The sequence below is a fragment of the Elaeis guineensis genome, chromosome 1 (genome assembly GCF_000442705.2).
Source record: "Elaeis guineensis isolate ETL-2024a chromosome 1, EG11, whole genome shotgun sequence".
NCBI classification, from domain to species: domain Eukaryota; kingdom Viridiplantae; phylum Streptophyta; class Magnoliopsida; order Arecales; family Arecaceae; genus Elaeis; species Elaeis guineensis.
In genome coordinates this window covers 115,182,765-115,207,131 of record NC_025993.2, presented here as the reverse complement: position 1 = coordinate 115,207,131, position 24,367 = coordinate 115,182,765, and the positions used below count along the sequence as shown (strand labels likewise).

Genomic DNA, 24,367 nt, shown 5'->3' with positions numbered 1-24,367 from the left:
TTTTTAAAAAATAGATAAATCTTAAAAATATTTAAATAATTGGACAATCATATTTTCATTGATTTGAATTCAAAAATTATTATTATATTTTCTCATCTTTCATATATATATATATATAAATCTTAAAATATTTAAATAATTGGACAATCATATTTTCATTGATTTGAATTCAAAAATTATTATTATATTTTCTCATCTTTCATATATATATATATATATATATATATATATATATTAAAATAAAGATATTGTATTGACAGTATTGCCGTCCACCATATGTCATCAGCCATGTCTGTCCCGTGTGCAAAAAAAAAAAAAAAAAAAAAGCCCCAGGGCCGCACGACTACAAAGAGAAGAGGGTTCAGGCGGCCCCTTGAGCAATGGGCCTACATCCAACGGGCCTTCTCGGCCTCTCTCTCCGTTTCACTGCAAGGCGCTAACATCTCATCTCAATTACTGCATGGACCAGGTCCAAGTGGACCAAGGCAAATCCCGGAGCATAAACGCGCGGAGGATGACGTGCAATGAGGGATTTATTTGTAAGCACCTCATCCCCAATTATCGCATGGTCTATGTCCTAGCGGACAAGGCGAGCATATATGCACGGAGGATAACGTGCAATGAGGGATTTGTGAAGTACGAGTGGTAGCATGGCATTATGCACCATGAGATTTGGCGTTTGCTTTCTTTTCATTAATTTTTCCCGTTTCCCCCGTTCTTCCCCTATTTTTCCCTTTTTTTTTTTTTTTTTTTCAATTCAGGAGTCTTAATCAGGTGAGAGGCTTGGAGTGGCCCAACAGAGAAGTTTAGATAATGACTTGAATTTTATGTTGGTTCTTATATGTTTGAGTTCAAAAAATATAAATATATTATTAATTAATTTAAAAATAAAATAGATTTATTTTTATAAATTATTTAAAATTTTATATATTGATATATTTTTTTCTGTTTCGAACGAAGAGATAATATTGTCAACATTGTCATTAAGAGAGTTGGAAGTACGACAGGAGAGGATCGAAGAAGAAAGAGGAGAGATAAAATAGTTTAAAAATGATTAAAGATAAAAATAGTAAAAAATAATGAGTTTAGGAAGGAGTTTAATGGAATCAAGATCGTTGGATCTTCATAAGATTTATCCGATAGCTTATAATATATGCTATGCACAAAATATAATTTTTTAATCATTATAATTATTTTAAAATATATATATATAAAAATTTCATCCCATGCATCACATGGGGTTATAAGCCAGTGCAAATAAATACCATTAGCAACTTAGTGGCTACCACTCCAGCCACCACGAGAAAAATAATTTTTAGCGATGGCAATTTTGCTGTCGCTAATAACACCTTTTACCGACAACCAATGGCGATCAAAAAATAAGCCATCGAAAAAAAATTTATTAACGATGATATTTTGGATTTTTAGTGGCAGCAATATTGCATCGCTAATAAATAATAATTTTATTTTTTTTAATTAGATCATAAAATTTTAGCGACGGAAATAATTTATTAGAGACGGTAATGTCCATCGTTAATAAGCATTACCGACGGCTTATTAGTGATGGCTTTTGCCGTCGCTAGTAATCCTAACTTTTCCTCCAACTATTTCGTCCCCCTCCCTCCGTCTTTATTTTCCCCCAAACCTCTTCCCCTGCTCTCATTTTCCCCACCTAATAACCGAAACCCCCATTTTCTCCGACCCCCCTCCCTGGCCCTCTCGATTTCTAGGTTAACTCCCCCGCCGGCAACCACCCTCGTTTTCCCCCACCCCCTCTTCCACCCTCATTTTTCCCCATCCAACGATCGAAACCCTCGTTTTCCCCGACCCCCCTCCCTCGCCCTGACCCCCTTCTTTGGCTCTCTTGGTTTCTAAGTTGGCTCTTCTGTCGGTGACCGCCCTCATTTTCCCCCACCTCGCTCCCCCACCCTCATTTTTTTCAACCCGACGATCAAGGCCCCCGACCCCACTCCTCGGCCCTCATTTTTCTCTCTCGATTTTTAGGTTGGCTCCCCCTCTGGTGATCGGTCGACCCCCCCTCCCCAACCTCTCGTTCTCCCCCCCCCCCACCGCCCTCAGTTTTTATCTCCCCCACCAGCGACCATGACCCCCCCTCTCCCCCTCTCCCGGTTCTCCAGTGCCACCTCCCCCTTCGCTGTCCCCACACTGTCGAAGTCCCTGCACCGCCGTTGCCTTGCCGGATCCGTCGCCCCCTTTGTCGGATCCGCTCTCCTTGTGCCGGATCTGTCATTCCCTTATCGAATCCACAGCCCTCTTGTCAGATCTATCATCCCCCTCGTCGAATTCGCCATCTTCGTCTCCGCACCACCGTTCCTGCACTGTCGGTGTCGTTGGGTCTACATTTTTATGCTTTTGGTGAGTATTAGCAACGATGGTAGCGACGGCAGCCGCGCCATCGCTAAAAGTTCTTTTATTTTAATATATTAATTAGTTTTAATTAGATATTTAATTAATTAATTAGGTATTAATTTAATTAATTAATTAAGTATTTTATTTAACTATGATTAGGGTTGGAGTTGGGTCCGAGCCGGTTCGATGGGTTTCGGGCCTGTCTGAATTTGGATCGGACTAGGTTTGAATAGTTCAGGCCAGACTTGGGCCTAATTATAGGGTCCATTTGAATTTCAGACTGGACTCGGGCAAATCTTTGGTTCAACCCAAACTCGATTCGAGAGTGGGTCTAATACTGCTGACCCGCATCCAACCTAAAACTAGTAGTGCTTTATTCATAAAGAGGCTATAATAATTGCCTGTGTGAGATATGCCTAAAAAGTCTAGAGAAAGATGGAGGTGATGCATTTCTGTTCTTGTTATTGTAGTTGCAAGGTAAGCTTGAACGGTCTGTTACATCGCAAGCAACTGCTTGCAACTACCTCATGGTTAAAGGTGCAGAGGAACTTGCAATGTCTTATTTTTTAATGGCAGATCTGAGCGTTTTTCTTTTCTTCTTTCCCTTGTTTACTTTGTTGGTCTCTGATTTAAGTACTATTTTTAAATTTTTATTTTATTTTTTTTAAAAATTTTACTCCTAGCCGTCGCTAATAGCCTTTTTTTTTGTAGTGTGTGCTCATACGGCCTAGTTGTCTGGCATACTTTAAGTCCACATATGTGGGATGCGCTTCCCGACCGTATTTATTTACAATAATATTCTTTACTTAGAAATTCAATATTTTAAAAATTTTAAAAATATTTATTTGTATATAACGATAGATCCATCTTTTGATTAATGTACATATTTTATAGTATCCATATATTTATATATTTTTGTACAGATCGAAAAATTATATGGAATAATCTGTTTGAGAATTGGAGTAGTATATCAAAATATACACCTCTGTATCGACATATACGTTTTCATATCAAAATTTATTAATAATTTGAAAATAAGATCTAGAGGATAATAATTCAATCTAACCATTCAATCGATAGGCCAGAAGTGTCTATAACTCTGTATCATCAAATGAAATGTATAAAAATAATCTGCTAGAAAATCAGAGCAGTATATCGAAATATACTCCTTCGTATTAACATATATACTTTCGTATCAAAATTTATTAATAATATTTTATTTTTCTTCGTTACAAGATACTAAGACATTCTATTCTCATCCACCAACTGTTGGAGAGAATGTATAGAATTAGGAAGATGAGGAGGATCTTACATATATATATATTTTTTGATATGTATATAATTTTGGTACTTGTAAAATAGTATGAATTTATAAAATTATATAATTTATATTTTTAATATAATATAATTAATTTTATATTTATAATTATATTAAATAATTATTATTTTATTTATAACAGATTTTAAAAAATATTATTACTTATTAATGTGATTAAAATAGATTTTAAAATATTTAATTATAAATTTTAAAAAAAATTAAAAACTATTAGTGATGGCATTAGCAATAATAATTATCGTCGCTCATAGTTTTTTTATATTTTAATTAAAAAAATAAAAAAATTATTAGTGATAGTTAAATCATTGTTAATAATTTTTTAATATTTTAATTAAAAAAATTAAAATTATTAACGATGGCTTTTTATTGCTAAAACTGTCGCTAATTAGCTTTATTAGCGACGGCTGAATTGCTTTTGCTAATAGTGGTAATTAACGATGAGGTTATTTTTATCAGATTTTTAATGACAGTGTACCATCACTAATAATATTAGCAATGGCAAATCAGCTATTAGTGATGGTAATTAGCCATAATCTATTTTGTTGTAGTGATCAAAAGTTAAGAATGAGTCTTACCTAATGAATTCTAAGTCAAAGTTAATTAATACTAATGCATGATGTATGGGGAGATATTAAAAATATAAATATAAATTTATATAATAAAAAAATAAATATTTTTAAAAAATTAGAATGAAAAATAAATTATAAGTAGAATATATTTATTAACTAATAATCATTCCTCGGCACTAATTGTCATTTAACCCTTCCAATCACTTCAGTTGCCGTGACCTGACTGCAAGGTGATTTTTAAAAAAAATAAGCATGTCAAATTTAAATGGGGCACCATAAAAAAAATTAAGAAGAGTTTATATATTTCCTAAAGTAATTAAATTCTATGTTTCCTAAAATAATTAAAAATCTTTTGCACAACTGGCTATATTTTTTGAGGAATTTTTCTCATGTCAATAGAGCACGATAAAAAATAATTAAGAAGAGTTTCTAACTTTCTTAAAGATTTTCTATATTTCTAAAGTAAGAAATTTCTAGGTGGAGGAAAATATTTAAAAGCAGGCTTCCTAAATTTTTTTTCTAAGAAATTTCTGAATGGATGGTCAAATAGTCTTTTTTATAGAATAAATTTTCTAAAACAATTAAGAAGAGTTCCCTAAATGAATGGATTTAAATATTCTCTAAATTTTTGCATCCCTAAAATAACTTATGCATTTTCCAAATAGGGCTTAGCAAAAATTAAATAAAAAGATTTTCTACATTTTCCAAAATAATTAATAAGAGATTCTACATTTTACTAAAATAATCTAAAAAATCCATTTGAAGAAAAGTATTTTCTAAAATAATTAAGAAGCAAGCTTGCTAAAATAAGTCATTTCCTCTAAGAAATCTCTAAACATATAGCTTCAAAGAATTTCTTCTCATAAAATTTTTATAAAATAATTCAACAATTTAAGACATAATGATATTTCTAACATGCATCAGAACTCTACATAAGGACTCCAAATAGATAGCTTCAAATATTTTCTAAATTTTTTATGTTTTTTAAAATAATTTATGTCTAGGGACAAATAATTTTTTAATAAATTCTCTATGAGGATAATTAATGGACGCCTTTGCTAATATTGTATTATTTAAAATAATTTTAGATATTTTCAAACATATATCTCTGTCATATTTAGATAACCTTAATATACATAGATATATTTAACATATTTAGATAAATTTAATATATCTAGTTATTTTTTAAAAAATTTTCTAGTTATTTTGTATTTTTTTATTTTAATGAACTTAGATTGAGTTTTCTTTTTTTTTTGTGATTAGAATTAAGATCCAAACTAGAATTAGAATGGATTGGAATAAAGTTGAAATGGTTATATCCTCCAATATATTTGATTTGTGACTGAAATTGGAATTGGAGTTGAAATAGAATTCGAATCCTAGAGAGAGTAGGGATTATATTTTGATAGATTGAGACATTCTCATTCCTTTCTCAAAATAGGAATGGGACTTATTCTAATCAAAAAGCTAAAATAGAAGTCATTTATTCTCAATTCCATTACAGAATCTAACTCCTCTCAACCAAACCTGTCCTCCATTTAACAAGTATATTATGTACATATTTGGGAGTATATTTGTACTCATTAAAAGCGATTTTAGATTGAAAAATAAAATTTAAGTGTTTAGCTATAAATCAAAAGTAATTTTTGATTGCGTTGAGAATTTCTTAAAATGTGATTTACCTAAAGTTAACATCCTTTCGCTTTCAATAGATACAGTCTCATAAACAAAATATCTCGTTTGCAAAAAATTATTTTTTTAAGAAAAATAATATTGATTTTCTTTTTGATAGTAGAGATCACATTCATCTCTTCCCTCTATCTGATTTTCAACTATTTTGGATAGCCCTTCTCTTATTTCACCCTTTCTTCCTATCTGATTTTTAACTTTTTAGAAATATTTTTGGCATTTATCCTTTTTAATCATTTTGTCATCAAAATCAGTTTTTGGATTTGCCAATCAAACATGCAGCAAACCACTTCTATAGTTTCAGAATAATTTTTGGATCTTGATAGCCAAATAGTTTTTCAATAAAAAAAATATTAAATTTTTTATGTGTATACCCTTCTAAATATTCAAATTTATATGAATATTCTTTCAAAATTGATATTTACATATATACTCTCATAAAATACTTGTTTCGCATGTATACCTTTCTTTTTCTTTTTTCTATATATATACCCATATTATCTAATGTCATTAAAAAATTAACGATTTAAAATTTAAATGACTAAAATACCCTAATAGGTAGATGTGCAAAAAAAAAAATATAAGGATATATGCGAAAATAGCAATTTTATGAGGATATTAATGTAAATTTGAATGTTTAGAAAGATATACATGTAACAAATTTTAATTTAATTTTTATCTATTTCATCTAGATAGATTCGGATCCTCTTACTCTGAAATATACTAACATATTACATAATATAATAATATGATGATAATATTATATAATATTTTATATATTAGAATACTATATTATATTTTATTTTTAGATAAGAGGGGATGACAATGTCCATCTTATAACAACATGATATATCTTATCTCATTTTACAAAGATATTTTCAATAAAAATTTTTAAAATAAAATATAATAAGATTATAAATTCTCATTGTTATATAATATTCAAACTCATAACTATATCCATTCGATACAAATGTATAAGCTATCCATCTAATATCAAGTTTAGATATTTTTTTCAGAAGCATATTATTATACATTATAGAAAATATGAATGGTTACGATCTGTCTATTTTCTAAATAAAATAATTTTAAATTATTATTTAATAAAAAGATCATTTTATCTATGTAAATCAATAAATAAAGTATATTCGTCATTTTAGTTGTGCATGTTAATTTTTCTCCATTAGAATAAATAAAAAATTAACAAACCAAAAGAGATGTATTGAATGCAAAAAATTTTAATTTAGATTTTTTGGATATATATCCTTTGAAACATTCAATTTTACGTGAATATTCTCATAAAATTTTTTATTTATATATATACCTCACAAATTTTTTTTGCACATCTATTCATAAGGGTATTTTAGTCATTTTAATTTTAAATTATTAATTTTTAATGATATTAAATGATGTGGGTACATATATAAAAAAATATTTATGAGATTATATATATAGATATAAATTTTAAAAGAATATTCATATAAGTTAAAATATTTAGAAAATCATACACATAAAAAAATTTAAAAATATTTTATTTTGAAACAGTTTTTGATTTTTTTCAAAAAATTATTTTTTGATTAAAAACTACAGCGTCCTGAACAGACCTACATAGAAGAGGGCTGACATTAGTTGGCCGGGTCCAAATTTGAATCGTTTCCGAACCCGACGCTGACCACGACTACCGAGTCTTGACAAAACAAGTCGCCCTTTGCCATTTGCCATTTTTTTCAGCCCTAATATTAGCGCTATTTTTCAATCAAAACCCTTCTGTCCCCGATTCTTCCACTTGCTTTCTCTCTTTCTCTCTGTTGCCTCTTCTCTTCCCACCCGTGGCTTCGACCGGATCCGGCGAAATTCGACCTCCTCTCCGACCAAATCCGATCTCATATTCTTCTCTCAGGGTCTGTTACTTCTCTTTTAATCTGTCTCTTTCTTGGTTCTGTCTGTGTATTTAAGATTTGAACACAGGAGCAAGGTGCTCCTTAGATCAATGTTGTAAACTTCCAATCAAGAACCAAATCTAATTTCAAACCCTAAAAATTGAGATTTCTGGTTTATTTTTTCTGAAAAATACAAAAAGATCATTTTTTATGATTTCTTTTTCTTGAGTCTCTCAAATTTTGTGTTACTATTCGTTTTTTTCCCCTCCTACAGGCCGTGATTTGAGATCTACTTCATAAATTTGGGAGCTTCGTTTCTTGGAGAGGTAAGAGAGCAAAGAATTTGGCGATTTATGTGGAGTGGTACTCAGGAGGCTAAATATGGATTTCTGGATTTACTCAGGTCTTGTGTGAGAAGGAAGAGGAAAACAAGAGAAGAAGAAACCAGATCAAAGGCCTAGGTAAGTTCCTTTCCCTTTGTCTTCTCCACTTTTCAGCAATCAAATTCTTGTTCTTTCTCTGTGCCTCTGCTGTTTGCGATTTTAATCAATTAGATTCGTATTACCGATTCATTTGCTGCTGTATCTTTCTTGGTAATATTTTAGTACCTATCATGTTTCTTAATTGATTTAACTGCAGCTGATTAAGCTAGATCCCTTCAGATATAAAAATAACATTTGGACGTTATTGTAACTTCAATAATTTAAAAAGTCGGATGATATTAATGTTGTTCTGAATCTCTTAAGGTAAAGCTATTGATGTGAAGTTGATGTTATAATATTTGATTTTGCTAAATTTGATTTTCTTTTTAGTGATTTAAGATTTTATAGGTTTATTTAAGAAGCCACTGAATTCATGTTTTTCATTGATCACCATGTGATAAAGTGCCTATATGCTAAGATTTTGCCACTGATATATGGACATATGCAGACATCTGTGTGTGCACACATGCACGTCCCTGTGTGTCTACGAACACAGGGACACAGTTAAGTGAGTGTGCTTTTTAGTGTGCATGTGTGCAACATAAGTATGTATATATGTAATTTTACATGTTTGCACTCTTTCAGTTTGATGCCTTGGAGTAATACACTCAACTTTCTCTATCAGCTGCTCTCTTAATATGAGTTATCAAAATTTGGGCTATCAAAGTATAACCTCAGGCAGGATATTGACTTTAAAATAAGAATAATAATAATAAAAAAAAAGCAAAATCATAGAAAGTTCTGCAACCAAAACTCATTTGATCGAGTTGAAATTGAAAAAGAAAGCAAGAATTTGGACATTGCTTCGAGGTTATCATAGACTTTGTTTATGTAAAAGACACTTGAGTGCCTCTTTATAAATGTAGAATCTAGGCTTTGTGAATGGGGCATATCTATAGGGCATTGATTCATATAGTGGGAGACACCATTATCTCAAAGAGTTGGGGTTGCTACAGAATTCTTATATTTGTTAATGATTTAATGCAAGAACTACTATTTTTGGTTATACATGGATGGATTGAGCCAATTTATGCCCAAAAAAATATTTTTTTTTTAGAAACATTGAAAATTATTTTCACGTGGCATATGATACCAGACCAAACCTTCTAGGTCAATAGGTATCTTACAAACCATGAAGTCAGACAATTCGTGTTCTTGATATGAAATAAGGATCGAATCAGTGCAAGCTGGCCCTTACCAGGCTGAACTACTCAGAATTGAGCGGTTCTACCCAGTAAGAGCTTGGTTAATCTGCATAATAAATGGACCTCAAGTACTTAAAATTTGCTCTTTTTAGGAATCCAGATCATGGTCAATCTTGTCAGGTTTTATTTTGGAATTTCCATCGGTCATGACTCAACCAACTTTGCCCTCAAATTTAATCTGGAATGGCCAAGTTCATCTCCATATATGTGCATACATATGCATGGATGACATACCAAGATATTGATGTTAATATATATCTGTAAGTCTGTATTTAGTATGCATATATGTATGTTTCACAGACATGCATAAATAAGTATACGAAGTAACTTATATGTAGAAGCAGATGGATACCATTTTGCTTTCCTTTTCTGCTATGCATGGATGTAATATGTTCCACCAATGTTATTAAAGGCACGCCTCAGGCGCTACTCAGGCACAAAAGGCACTAGGTGCAATGGGCGTCACCTTGGCACCTTAGGGGCACACCTCTGCATTGTTCAGAGGCACCCAAGAGGCACAGGATTCCAGCAAATATTAATTTTTAGTTTCTAAAAAATAGGAAAGGTCGGTTATAGTAAATAGGGATTGGAAAGGTCAATTATAGTGAATAAGGATTGGAAAGCTATCATTGAAAGACAAATGGGATTTAAAAATGTACATGAGGCTCTTGGAATCATCTAAAAGAATCAGAAGGCAGAAGCTGAAGCATCTCCATCAGACTCCATCTCATCTCATTGCCTAAAAAGCACCTCCATCTCATCTCATCGCCTAATACCATGTAAGTCATCTCTCATCCAGTCCTCTTCTTCTTCTTATTTTTCTTCTTCTTTTGACATGCTTTATTATGCTCTATTTTTTGGCCAAAAAACAGAGCATAACAGAGCACATTAGTCTGCTCTCTAATCTTTTATTCTTCTTGTCATTTTTCTTCTCCTTCTTCTTCTTGTTTTTGGGTTAGAGCTAGTTTATACATGCTGGACTTCTTGCCTATAGCTAGATTTTTTTTTTCTGTTTTTACTTTTTAATAACAAGATGGTAGTTTTTACTTGCTGGAAGTTTTGCCTATAGCTAATTCTCTGTTTTTCTATTTTTGGCGCATGTCTTCTCTCAGGCACGCGCTTGCACCTTGCGCCTAGGCTCCAGGGACCCCTAGCAGCTAGGTGCGCCTAAGGCCTTTAACAACATTACGTTCCACAAACTATTATTGATTATATTATTATATGTTTGCTTGTCTTAGTCCGCTGAAACTATATCTCTACTTAATCTAAATTCACTTTTGTTATCTGAGCTCAAGTCCGTGCATGAAATTTTAATGAGGACAATGTAAGTCATTTGTTGCTTCTAGTTTTCATGCAACTTTTGCCAACTCTATGATTTGCCACTTTTTTTAATTTCTTATTTTCCACTGATTTTCTTTAATAACTTGATATGAACATGGCCACTAAATATAGGCTTATCCAATCAGTTTTAGGTCATTTTGCTGAATCCTTCTATGCTAATCATTCCTATTAATGCTTCATGTACTCTCACTGCAAGCTTTTAGTCACTTTTTTTTATTCTTGGTTCTATTGTTTAACAATATTGTTGGATATAAAATACCCACAGCCGAAACCCTCGGCGGAATCGGCATCAGAACACCTCCGCCCGGACTCCTACGGGAGCCGGGCTCCGTCGCGACATCAGAATAGCTCCGCCCGGACTCCTACTGGAGCCGGGCTCCGCCTCCGACATCGACTGCAGCACAGCTCCGCCCGGACTCCTACGGGAGCCGGGCTCCGCCTCCGACATCAGCTGCAGCACAGCTCCGCCCGGACTCCTACGGGAGCCAGGCTCCGCTCTCGGTATCAACTGCTGGTAAGCTCCGTCCGGACTCCTACGGGAGCCGGACTTCACCTCTACCTTTGACTGCTGGTAAGCTCCGTCCGGACTCCTGCGGGAGCCGGACTTCACCTCTAACTTTGATTGCAGAGGGCTCCGCCCGAACTCCTACGGGAGCCGGGTTCCGCCCGCAACTTCAACTCCGAGACGGCTCCGCCCGGACTCCTACGGGAGCCGGGCTCCGCCTCCGACATCAGCTGCAGCACAGATCCGCCCGGACTCCTACGGGAGCCAGGCTCCGCTCTCGGTATCAACTGCTGGTAAGCTCCGTCCGGACTCCTACGGGAGCCGGACTTCACCTCTACCTTTAACTGCTGGTAAGCTCCGTCCGGACTCCTGCGGGAGCCGGACTTCACCTCTAACTTTGATTGCAGAGGGCTCCGCCCGAACTCCTACGGGAGCCGGGTTCCGCCCGCAACTTCAACTCCGAGACAGCTCCGCCCGGACTCCTACGGGAGCCGGGCTCTGCCTCCGACATCAGCTGCAGCACAGATCCGCCCGGACTTCTACGGGAGCCAGGCTTCGCTCTCGGTATCAACTGCTGGTAAGCTCCGTCCGGACTCCTACGGGAGCCGGACTTCACCTCTACCTTTGACTGCTGGTAAGCTCCGTCCGGACTCCTGCGGGAGCCGGACTTCACCTCTAACTTTGATTACAGAGGACTCCGCCCGAACTCCTACGGGAGCCGGGTTCCGCCCGCAACTTCAACTCCGAGACAGCTCCGCCCGGACTCCTACGGGAGCCGGGCTCCGCCTCCGACAACAGCTGCAGCACAGCTCCGCCCGGACTCCTACGGGAGTTGGGCTCCGCCTCCGACATCGACTGCAGCACAGCTCCGCCCGGACTCCTACGGGAGCCGGGCTCCGCCTCCGACATCAGCTGCAGCACAGATCCGTCCGGACTCCTACGGGAGCCAGGCTCCGCTCTCGGTATCAACTGCTGGTAAGCTCCGTCCGGACTCCTACGGGAACCGGACTTCACCTCTACCTTTGACTGCTGGTAAGCTCCGTCCGGACTCCTGCGGGAGCCGGACTTCACCTCTAACTTTGATTACAGAGGACTCCGCCCGAACTCCTACGGGAGCCGGGTTCCGCCCGCAACTTCAACTCCGAGACAGCTCCGCCCGGACTCCTACGGGAGCCGGGCTCCGCCTCCGACAACAGCTGCAGCACAGCTCCGCCCGGACTCCTACGGGAGCCGGGCTCCGCCTCCGACATCGACTTAGCTCCGCCCGGACTCCTACGGGAGCCGGGCTCCGCCTCCGACATCGACTGCAGCACAGCTCCGCCCGGACTCCTACGGGAGCCGGGCTCCGCCTCCGACATCAGCTGCAGCACAGCTCCGCCCGGACTCCTACGGGAGCCAGGCTCCGCTCTCGGTATCAACTGCTGGTAAGCTCCGTCCTTCACCTCTACCTTTGACTGCTGGTAAGCTCCGTCCGGACTCCTGCGGGAGCCGGACTTCACCTCTAACTTTGATTGCAGAGAACTCTGCCCGGACTCCTACGGGAGCCGGGTTCCGCCCGCAACTTCAACTCCGAGAGGGCTCCGCCCGGACTCCTACGGGAGCCGGGCTCCGCCTCCGACATCAGCTGCAGCACAGCTCCGTCCGGACTCCTAAGGGAGCCGGGCTCTGCCTCCGGCATCCCCTACAGCACGGCTCCGCTCGGGCTCCCACGGAAGTCAGACTCCGCCCACGACTCCGGCCGCCAGGAGGACCCCTCCCGGACCTCTACAGAGGCCGGGCTCCGACCGTCGCCGAGCTTCAATCAACAGATCCGCACCCCCTGGCAGGCCACGATGACGGCCACGACCCTGCTCCACTTCCTGTGACGGATTCCGCGCAGCTCCATCATTCCCTGACAAGCCGCAGTAACCGTCGCCGCCCTGCCCCACTTCCTGTGGCGGATTCCGCACAGCTCCACTACCCCCTGGCAGGCCACGATAACGGCCACGAACCTGCTCCACCTCCTGCGACGGATACCGGGCGATTCTCCCATCCGCTGGCAAGTCACGACAACGGGCGCTGCTCCACTCCCTGCAACTGATTCCACGTGGCGAGCTGCGGTGATGGCCACGATTCCGCTCCACTACCACTCGCAATAAATTCTCCTGACCACGGGCGGCCCACGACCAGACGGTTACAGGTGTCGCCATCAATCCGTTGCCCCCTCCGCCTATAAAAAGGGGACTCAGATACGTTATTCTTTAAGCTCATTTTTTCCTATCTCAAAACTCTGCTAAATTCTCCGTTCGAGCACTCCATTCTTGTTGAGGCAGAGAACTGACTTGAGCGTCGGAGGGTCTTGCCGGAGCAACCCCACCTCTGGTTTAGACTTCCCTTGCAGGTCCCGGCGGCGACCGTGGCTTCCCCGACTCCAGCTTCTCCGGCGCAAGCAGATTTTTGCACCAACAAATATAAATGTAGAACACAAATATCTAGTAAAGTTCATATTTGGAATTCATAAACCACCACATCTATTACAAAAGAAGAGAACAATTAAGGAGAAGAAAATTCCATCTGAGATGGACCACAATAAAAAAGGGTGATAATAGTGGCTTCAAGTAAATCACAAAACTATACTTATTTTCTGCCTCGAGAGTTCTCTCTTTCACACCCTCCCTGACTGTGTCCCTTCCCTTCTCTCACACCTCCCCTCCCTCTTGTCCTCCTCCTATTCCCTTTGGATCTATGTCCCCCATATCTGTCGACTTCTATCCATATCTCTCTTGCCATCTTTCTCTTTGTCTCTATTTCTCCTCTCCGCTCTATCTTCTCTCTCTTTCTTGACCATTTCTTCCAATTTATCTTCCCCCCTTCTTATTCCATCACTTGCCCTCTAGAAACTTCTTGATGAGCCATTTTGCCAACTATAGGAAACATCAAGATAGTACCCATGGGAATTGATATACAAGAACATCTTGAATCACTTCTCTACCACATCCAATTCCCATGAATAGGACTAATCACTCGGTTGTTATAGTGTTTTGCATCTTTATTGTTTTCTTTTCTTTTAAAGTCCAAGATGTCTATGTATTTTCACAAGTGATGGGTGTAATTTGTGTAATTTGTACTTTTCTACTGTGCCAACAAATGCACGTTGACAGACCAAGTCATCTGTCAACAAAACCTGAGATTTTCCTTTCCAGAATCCATCCAAATCCATACTTCAACTGCAGCTACTAGTTAACAATACAGCATAGTTATAGAGGGCCAGTAAAAGAAGATGTTCCAGACATATCAGTCAAAGATGGTAGACAAGGTAGGTCTTCTGGCCTTCTATTAAGTGCATAATCAAGGAGACTGTACAGCCAACCTATTGGCAAAGAATGGTAGTTAGGTTTTATGAGTAAGAAATCCTTTTTTCACTTGAGGACTTTTTTGAGAGAAACACTTGAGGTTAGATATTTATTTCATGATTTCCTTTGGTTCTTCTTGAAAGGTGATACATTTATCCTCTTGCATATTTATCTGTTGGCCAATTATATCTCTTAGCTTCTTAGTCTTTTTTTATATCCTCTATCATTCACAAGGTATGTACTGTTTCTTTTCCCTGTTTGTTTGTTCTTCATGTAGTTATAAAACAAAACCACTGGTTCTGGCTTTCAAGTCAGTTAATGGTATAGTTATTGGATACTCTTTTCTTGGTGCAGGAAAATGGCTGGAGGGTTCAGAGTGCTTCATCTTGTTCGACCGTTTCTGGCATTCTTGCCTGAAGTTCAAAATGCTGACCGAAAAATTCCATTTAGGGAGAAAGTGATCTACACTGTGATCTCTCTTTTCATTTTTCTGGTTTGCAGTCAGCTTCCCTTATATGGCATACACTCAACTACTGGAGCAGATCCTTTTTACTGGATGCGTGTTATTCTTGCATCAAACCGTGGAACCGTCATGGAGCTAGGAATCACTCCAATTGTGACTTCTGGACTGGTTATGCAACTCTTGGTTGGATCAAAGATCATTGAAGTGGACAATAGTGTTCGAGAGGATCGTGCTCTTTTGTAAGTGTCAACCATCAAAATGTGTGTCATTATTATCAAGCACGCCTGTTCTTTAATTCTTTTTTCTTACTTTGCACAAATCAGTAATAAAATCTTGAGTAATGATATTGCAGTAGTTAGGTATACCCAAGGAAATTCGGGTAAAAAAAAAAAATCAGTGTTGCACAAGTTTGTATGAGGTGTTTTAACGTTTAAACTATAGTATTCCATCGATATGATAAGGAAAAAAATAATAAAATGCCACTACCATTTTGCATACAGGTTTTGTTTGGTTTGATTGTTTTTTAGACAAGCTATTATACAATCAACACAAGTGCTGAAAAATTGCCCTTAGTCTTAGAAGAAATATGAGGAAAGGAAGGCAAAACCTAACTCAGTTTCCCTTGGCTTACATGAACATCTAAACAAACCATACAGTAAACCTTTTCTAGCTTGTTGGCAGCTACAGTGATGCAATACTCGAATCCAACTATGTTAAATATGCATAGCTATGTGATCATCATTCTATACTATGATGAGGGAGTTTTGAATGCTAGAATTCCCTGTAGGATTCTGCATCAACTTTTCTGACCAAAAGGTCCTTCAGTTAATTTTAGCATCTCTTACACTATCCACGAATTTTTCTTAGTTTGGAAACAAATCACCACCTTTATTTCCTATATATTGTTCTCTAAGTATCAGCTCTTGTCCTCATTGAATTCTTTCAAGATGAAGTAGTCTTCTACTTTTAATCCCCAATAACTGAGGAAACAGGTGAGGAAATATTGGATGTAATTTGATCTTCTAATTTGTTAGGAAGAAACAAATTACCACCTGAGTACCAAGAGCAAATGCTGCTACCCCTTGTAAATACTGCCAACAATGTGTTGGCTTTGACATCAAGTATCTTCTAAAATTTAGGAAATTAAATTGGTAAACAGTCATTTAGGGGACACGTTCACTTATTAGATGCTTTCATTTCAACTTGAATGCAGTACTAGTATCACAGTGGTGCTACCTTGGTAGTATTTAGACTTCATCCAATTTATAAACTCTGGAATCTAAGAGAGTGGACTATGAACAAGATGATGTTGATGATGGATGTCAAGATTAAGACTTTTGTAATTTGTTTTCTTTTGTATGTTTAACTTATTTTTTAAAATTTTTTGTTTACTTCTTTTTGCTTTGTGTTGTTTATGTTTATATTTTACTCTATTTTATTGTATATTTTAATTTTTGTACTTTTCTCTTTTATTTTTACTTCCTATTTACTGAATTACAAATATATAATTTTTTTTCCTATCTTTTGGTAAGTAATATCTTTTAACTTAATGCGCTTTGCATGCACCGATCTGCTAGTATACATTATTGTTATAAGAGATCTACAATAATTATGGTAATAGAAGAATTTTTAAGAAAGACTTTACACTTTATTGGGCTTATGCTATAATACCTGTAAAGAGATCATCAAAATTAGTTAAGTCTAGAATACATTCAAGGAGCTGGATGCATGAACCATCGTACTTGAGCAAGAAATAAGAGGCCATATGACAGCTCACATTGCTATGAAGTATGTGCATTTCCTGAAAATATATATATCTTATTTTTATTATATATTGTTCGACCACTTGCCCATGGAAAACCGAGATATATTGGAAAGCAATATTGAGTGCCTTGTATCATTAATAAGAAAAGTAAATAACATGTGATTGTTTTTATTCTTTGCATTCTTTACTTTCAAACATGTTGCCTTTAAAGATAGTTGTCAACTTGTCATTTGAGTCTTGTTTTCATACTTTGTATATACCATATCCTTGTTTTACAGGCAATGAGATGCAAGCCATCAGTAAAGCAAGTCAAATGGGTAGTTGACCTGATAGTAGTTTTCATGTTTAATTTTCAGAAATGGTGCACAAAAGTTACTTGGCATCTTGATCGCTATCGGGGAGGCAGTTGCATATGTTCTATCTGGAATGTATGGTAGTGTCAGCCAGCTGGGAACTGGAAATGCTATTCTCATTATACTTCAACTTTTCTTTGCTGGTATCATTGTCATTTGTTTGGATGAACTTCTGCAGAAGGGATATGGTTTGGGATCCGGTATTTCTTTATTCATTGCCACCAATATATGGTAAGGTCATGAATTTTTATTTATCGTTCTTGCCTCCTTAGCACATAATATTATTTCTCTTGCTGTATCTTGCAGTGAAAATATTATCTGGAAGGCATTTAGCCCCACAACCATTAACAGTGGGCGTGGTGCTGAATTTGAAGGTGCTGTCATTGCTTTGTTTCATCTACTAATAACTCGATCAGATAAAGTCCGTGCTCTTCGTGAGGCTTTCTATCGTCAAAATCTTCCAAATGTGACCAATTTGCTTGCCACAGTTTTGGTCTTCCTTATTGTTATATATTTCCAAGGCTTCCGTGTGGTGCTGCCTGTGAGGTCAAAGAATGCCCGTGGACAACAGGGATCCTATCCAATTAAACTGTTTTACACATCTAATATGCCCATCATTTTACAGTCAGCACTTGTTTCTAACCTATATTTTATCTCCCAGGTACTCAGGCAGACAAGTATGGAACTGTCAGACCATATTAACATTTATTTTATCCAAAATATTTATTTTTTTTTTGTTTCCATTGTAGTTATTATACAGGAGGTACAGTGGCAATTTCCTTGTAAATCTGCTGGGTAAGTGGAAAGAATCTGAGTATTCTGGTCAATCTGTCCCTGTAGGTGGTCTGGCTTACTATATCACAGCACCATCAAGGTGATTAACATGTTACATCTCTCTCTCCCCCTCTCCCTCTCTCTCTCTCTCTCTCTCTCTCTCTCTCTCTGTGTGTGCGTGCGTGCGTGTGTGCGTGTGTGGGCATACATAAGCACACATGCATGTTTGTCCGCAAGATGTGCATGCTTGCTTTTTGTTTCATCATGCTAGTTTTTTTCTTGTGTTAGTGCATACCTTGCTGAAATTTTTGGAGCATGATCATGCTTTTTCCTGAAGCTTTTCTTGTTGTTGGAGCTTAATCTTATTATTTTTGTTTTCTCATCTACTATTGCTTACTATTATATCCTTTGGAGCCAACCATGCAGCTTGCAAGATATGGCTGCAAATCCATTCCATGCACTTTTCTATATAGTGTTTATGCTCTCAGCTTGTGCACTCTTCTCAAAGACTTGGATAGAAGTCTCTGGATCATCAGCGAGAGATGTGGCCAAGCAGCTTAAGGTACAGTTTTTTGCTATGGTTCTCTTTCATTGCATTTATGAATATACTGAGGTTCTGCAAATTTTGATGGTGAGCTAGAAATGATTTGGAGGTCATATGTATAGATATGTGAACAAATGGCTATTTGACAATGTTCAGACATAAGGACTGGCTATAGGTGGGGATTTGTGGTTGACTTGGGTAATGCCTGAAATGGACGAGTTTTACCTGAAAGGAACGAGTTTTAACATATGGGTTTGGAGGGGGAAGGCTCACTGTATATGTTAGAAATAAAAGAAAAGGGTCATTTTAATGTAGGCAACAAGGAACAAGAAAGGTGCAAGACTGGTGATAAAAGATAGATTTTTGTAGTAGTTGATTTTTTATTTCCTTTTGATTTGTAATAAAAGCTGTACATAGTAAGTGAGTGCATAGGCTATTGTTCAGAAAAGTTCCTCTGGCTAGTCAAAACATATCAATATTGGATAAATACGCATTTCTATCCATTTGACTGGTCGTATGTTGGCAGTTTTGTAAGCCCAAACTTTGACTTGTCTGCATGGAAACCATGATAAACATGGATTCCTTGCTTCCATATTCTTCATGTGACTGGTTGTACTTTGTGATATTAATAAGTTTATTTCCATGATTCAGTCATGGGAACAGTTTTTTGGCACAGTTTCTCTTGGCGAGCAGCCATAACCTTTTCACAACAATTTGCAGAGGTCCTCTTCCAAGGTTGCAGGTTCTTTTTGTCTTGACTAAAACTGCACCGGTACAGGCCAAATTAGTTCTGATTGAGTAGCAATAATGCCCAACAATTGTCTCAACCCTAGGAGATTACCATCTAACATCGCATTGATTTTAATCTCAATCTTGGTTATTTTCTGGAATTTGCTTTTTGTGTTATGGCCATTTGGGTGTTGTATAGATGAGGACCGAGGATTGAAATCATAGATGTTTCATGCTTTGATATTTTACTGACTGGATACTGTTGCACGTATACTGGTGAATGTATAGCAATTGGTGATTTGGTGTATTTGAACTTTGGGCATTTTGCAGGAACAACAAATGGTGATGCCTGGTCATCGGGAGTCAAATTTACAGAAGGAATTGAACAGGTACATCCCTACTGCGGCGGCTTTTGGTGGCATGTGCATTGGTGCGTTAACAGTTCTTGCAGATTTCATGGGGGCCATTGGTTCTGGAACTGGTATCCTGCTTGCCGTGACAATCATATATCAATACTTTGAGACATTTGAGAAGGAGAGAGCCAGTGAGCTTGGCTTCTTCGGCCTTTGATCTCAATACTTTGTGCTTGAGATATGTTAACCCTGATAAGCCTAGTCACAATTTTGATTAGCTGAGACAGATGTAATCCATGGTTTAGTGATCTTTCTATGAAAGGCTTTTATGCTGCAAAACTTCTGTTGATTAGGAAGCATACGATTTTTTTAGTCAAGACTAATACTGAATCGTTACCATTCTTAAGTCTTCATGCTATCATTGCATTATTAGTAAGGTGTGATCAATCTTGATTTCGTAGAATTTTTTGGCAGCTTACTCATAAACTTTCATCCAAGCAGGGAATATGCTCTGACAATAATGTTGCCCATAATTCATCAGCAAGTGACAATCTTGTATTGAAGGTAGCACAAAATGTGTTAGTGGTATGGGCAGCCTCCGCATGCATGTGTTTACTGCTTGGCTATGTTTCAAATTGTAATTGTGATCATTGTTTGGTTGGATTTTAGGTCATTCTTTTCTCTGTTTGTCATTTATCACCAAGTCATATAGTTGCTTGAATGGTTATTCTATCTGTCATTAGTCTATGAGATTTGCTAGGCAGTGGTTATCATGTATATGCTTTGGCTTGCTGGCCCATTGGCTGGACTTTCTTCAAGCCTTCGAAATGGCACAATTATACGACTCCTAATTGGCATTGTGGTCATACGTGATTTTGAATGCTGGAGCTTCCTCTCCAAATGCTTTACGTTTTTCCTCTGCAGACAGCCCGGTGTTTTGGGTTACTAACGATGCTATACAAGGCATCCTTCCTGCAGCAATGATACATTGTGAAGCACCAGGTTAGGCCTTGAACAGATGCATAATTTTCTTAAGGGTAATTCTTTGTACACCGTATGGCGTGTAGAAAAAAATATATCGTTCCATCTGATTGGGTCATAAAGTTATTATTTTTTAATATATATTTAATATCTATAGTTATATTTTTTTTGTTTCAAATTTTGAATAATGAAAATCTCTCTTCTCTTCTAAAAAAATTAAGATATGCTATGATCATATTATGATGTTTTACGATAAAATTATAATTTTCTGCTCATAATTTAGTCATAAGGTGTCATAAAAAAAAGAGAAGTATTTTTATTATTTAAAAATTTTATAAATTTTTAATAATAAAAATATTTTTTTATAATATTTTAAAAAAATATAATTTTTGTATGAAAAAAATTATAATTTAATCGCAGGATGTCATAATATGATTATAGAATATCATAATTTTTTAAAATATAAAAAATATTTTTATTATTTAATATTTTAAATAAAAATATAAAATTATAAATATTAAATATATTATTAAATTTATATTGAAAAATAATGATTATATGTTTCGATATAATTGGATGGTATATTTTATATGTATTTTATTACAATGCATGCGGTGTACAGGAATTTTCTCTTAAAAATAAAATTTTGGAATCAATTTGATGGGACAAGCCGAATTACTATAGTAGACCTTACCTATTGAAAGCAGGACTGATCAACAAAATGCTGGTCCGCGCCATGAATTAAATGAGTGATGTCAATTAAAACAATTTCAGAGGTACCTTCTAGCATTAAAAGTGAATCAGGATTCAAACGTGTTATTCAGCTGTTGTACTGTTATAGTTGTATTATTTTGAGAAAATATTATTGGTTGTTGGAGTTGGTAAGGCTGTCAGAAGAAATAGCCTGCATAGGTGGTTATGTTTTTGCTTGATTTCTTGGTGAAAATTGGAGAGAAGATTTTGTTGTCCTTGATGACCTCCTTAGAAAAGTCAGGATCCTCATGGCTTGCCTCATAAACAAAGATGAATCACTTTATAATATTTTCAAGACCTCCCATTCTAGCAATTACCATAGATCAACACCACATCCAATTCTCACTAACAGTTTCCATCATGCCCACCATTTTCGATGATCTTCGTTATCATCTATCATTGCCAACTGCCATTGCTTATTTTTGGCTATGCAACCCAAGTGATCGTTACCATCATCCACTATGAACGAAAATCTCTAGAACGAAAATCTCTAGCTACCACCACACACCACTGCTCATGGAAATAAAAATTTGATTTTCTGATTCCCTTCCTTTCGCCCCCTCCATCATCTTTAGCACCATCATCATCATGATCATTCACTGAACATGAAAAAGAAGCCCATGACCTTCTCTCGATAGTTGATTTTATGGTTGCAATTGTACCATTATAGCCACCATTCATCGAAAAAAAAAAGTAAAGATAAAAAACTATTGTTGCCACTGCTATTCTCTCATTCAAGAAAATGAAGAGAAGCCCTAGTGAATATATCATTCTCATTGTTGCCTTCCTGATATTTTATCATTGAAAAAAAAAAAAAAACAAATAATATTTGTTGGTGCAAAAATCCGCTTGCGCCGGAGAAGCTGGAGTTGGGGAAGTCGCGGTCGCCGCCGGGACCTGCAAAGGAAGTCTAAACCGGAGGTGGGGTTGCTCCGGCAAGACCCTCCGACGCTCAAGTCCGTTCTCTACCTCAGCAAGAATGGAGCGCTCGAACGGAGAATTTAGTAGAGTTTTGAGATGAAAAATGAGAGCTTATATAATAACGTATCTGGGGTTTCCCTTTTATAGACGGAGGGGGCAGCAGATTGACAGCGACGCCTGTAACCGTCTGGCAGACGGCTGCCCAGAGTCAGACGAAATTTGTTGCGAAGAGTAGTGGAGTAGACCTGTGGCTATTGCTATGGCCTGCCATGTGGAGCCTGTTGCAGGTAGTGGAGTGGCGTGCGTTGCCGCTAATTGCCAGGGAGTAGTGGAGTCACGCAGCACCCGCCGCAGAGAGTGGAGCAGAATCATGGCCGTTGATACAGCCTGTCAGAGAGTAATGGGGTCGCGTAGGGTCCGCTGCAGGGAGTGGAGCAGAATCATGGCTGTTAATACAGCCTGTCAGAGAGTAATGGGGTCGCGTAGGATCCGCCGCAGGGAGTGGAGCAGAATCACGGCTGTTAATACAGCATGGGAATGCAGATCCATCGGCTGAAGCTCGACAGTGGTCGGAGCTGATGACGGAGTTCGGCTCCCGTAGGAGCCCGGACGGAGTCCTCTCGGGCGGAGCCCGGCTCCCGTAGGGATCCGGGCGGAGTCCCCCGCAACTAAAGTCAGGTGCAAAGTTCGGCTCCGACGAAGTCTGTCTGCAGTCGTTGGAGTCGAGGGCGAAGCCCGGCTCCCGTAGGAGTCCGGGAGGAGTCTTCCTGCAATTAAAGTTAAAGGCGAAGTCCGGCTCCCGTAGGAGTCCGGACGGGGCTTACCGGTAGCAGATGTTGAGGACGGAGCCCGGCTCTCGTGGGAGTCCGGGCGGAGTCAACTTGAGGTCGAAGTTGTCGGCGGAGTCCGGCTCCCGTAGGAGTCCGGACGAAGTCTGCCTGCAGCCGTTGGAGTCGAGAACGAAGCCCGGCTCCCGTAGGAATCCGGGAGGAGTCTTCCTGCAATTAAAGTTAAAGGCGAAGTCCGGCTCCCGTAGGAGTCCGGACGGGGCTTACCGGTAGCGGATGTTGAGGACGGAGCCCGGCTCCCGTGAGAGTCCGGGCAAAGTCAACTTGAGGTTGAAGTTGTCGGCGGAGTCCGGCTCCCGTAGGAGTCCGGACGAAGTCTGCCTGCAGCCGTTGGACTCGAGGACGAAGCCCGGCTCCCCTAGGAGTCCGGGCGGAGTCTTCCTGCAATTAAAGTTAAAGGCGAAGTCCGGCTCCCGTAGGAGTCCGGACGGGACTTACCGGTAGCGGATGTTGAGGACGGAGCCCGGCTCCCGTGGGAGTCCGGGCGGAGTCTTCTTGAGGTCGAAGTTGTCGGCAGAGTCAGGCTCCCGTAGGAGTCCGGACGAAGTCTGTCTGCAGTCGTTGGAGTCGAGGGCGAAGCCCGGCTCCCGTAGGAGTCCGGGCGGAGTTTTCCTGGAGCTGATTCTGCTGAGGGCTTCGGCTGTGGGTATCTCATACCCAACACCAGTCCCCCTACTTCCGAGTTCGAATTTCGAATGAAGGAAGTACAGAGAGATGGGCACAGCCGAAACCGTCCCCTCGAATCCTGCGCACCGTCGCTCCCAGATATTTTGGCATTAAATGTGTGCATATCGGAACTCTTTTTCTGGTTAAGGTGACCTGAAGAGTCTTTTTGGAACTTCCACCGAAACGTGATCCCAAGCGTCGCGCTACGAAAATCTGCGAACGGTCAATCCTTGATAGCGGTGAGGGGGACATGCGGAACACGTGGCATGCATCAGTTGGCCTAGGTACGCCCACTGCCATAACTGCGCTAAGATTCGCTGGCTATTTAAACCCCCTACTCTCCCTTCGGGGTTTCATTCTGCCAAGAAGACGGCACCCTTCTTTCATCTGAGAGCCTAGCTACTCAGCTACTTCCCCCGCACCGGTCCTTGTCGTCTTCAGCCCCCAATTCTTCTCTAAGGGGTTCCCACGCCATGTCCTCTACCCCGGTGGCCATCCTTGAAGGGATGTC

The 24,367-nt window shown here is 38.7% G+C and overlaps 1 protein-coding gene across 1 annotated transcript; it reads left to right on the top strand.

Moving 5' to 3' along the window:
• Positions 1-7,704: 7,704 nt before the first annotated feature.
• Positions 7,705-20,093, top strand: LOC105038721 (uncharacterized). The gene is made up of 9 exons (XM_073260602.1): positions 7,705-7,862; positions 8,116-8,167; positions 8,245-8,302; positions 15,061-15,408; positions 17,291-17,518; positions 17,594-17,948; positions 18,037-18,161; positions 18,488-18,623; positions 19,665-20,093. The coding sequence occupies exons 4-9, from the start codon at positions 15,065-15,067 to the stop codon at positions 19,902-19,904; spliced, it is 1,428 nt and encodes a 475-aa protein (XP_073116703.1). The 5' UTR covers positions 7,705-7,862; positions 8,116-8,167; positions 8,245-8,302; positions 15,061-15,064; the 3' UTR covers positions 19,905-20,093.
• Positions 20,094-24,367: the final 4,274 nt, after the last annotated feature.

Coding starts and splice junctions, on each gene's coding strand:
- LOC105038721 (XM_073260602.1), top strand. CDS start 15,065: ATGGCTGGAGGGTTCAGAGTGCTTCATCTTGTTCGACCGTTTCTGGCA. Junction 17,519..17,593: donor TTCATTGCCACCAATATATG/GTAAGGTCATGA, acceptor TGTATCTTGCAG/TGAAAATATTATCTGGAAGG. Junction 18,624..19,664: donor ATGTGGCCAAGCAGCTTAAG/GTACAGTTTTTT, acceptor GGCATTTTGCAG/GAACAACAAATGGTGATGCC.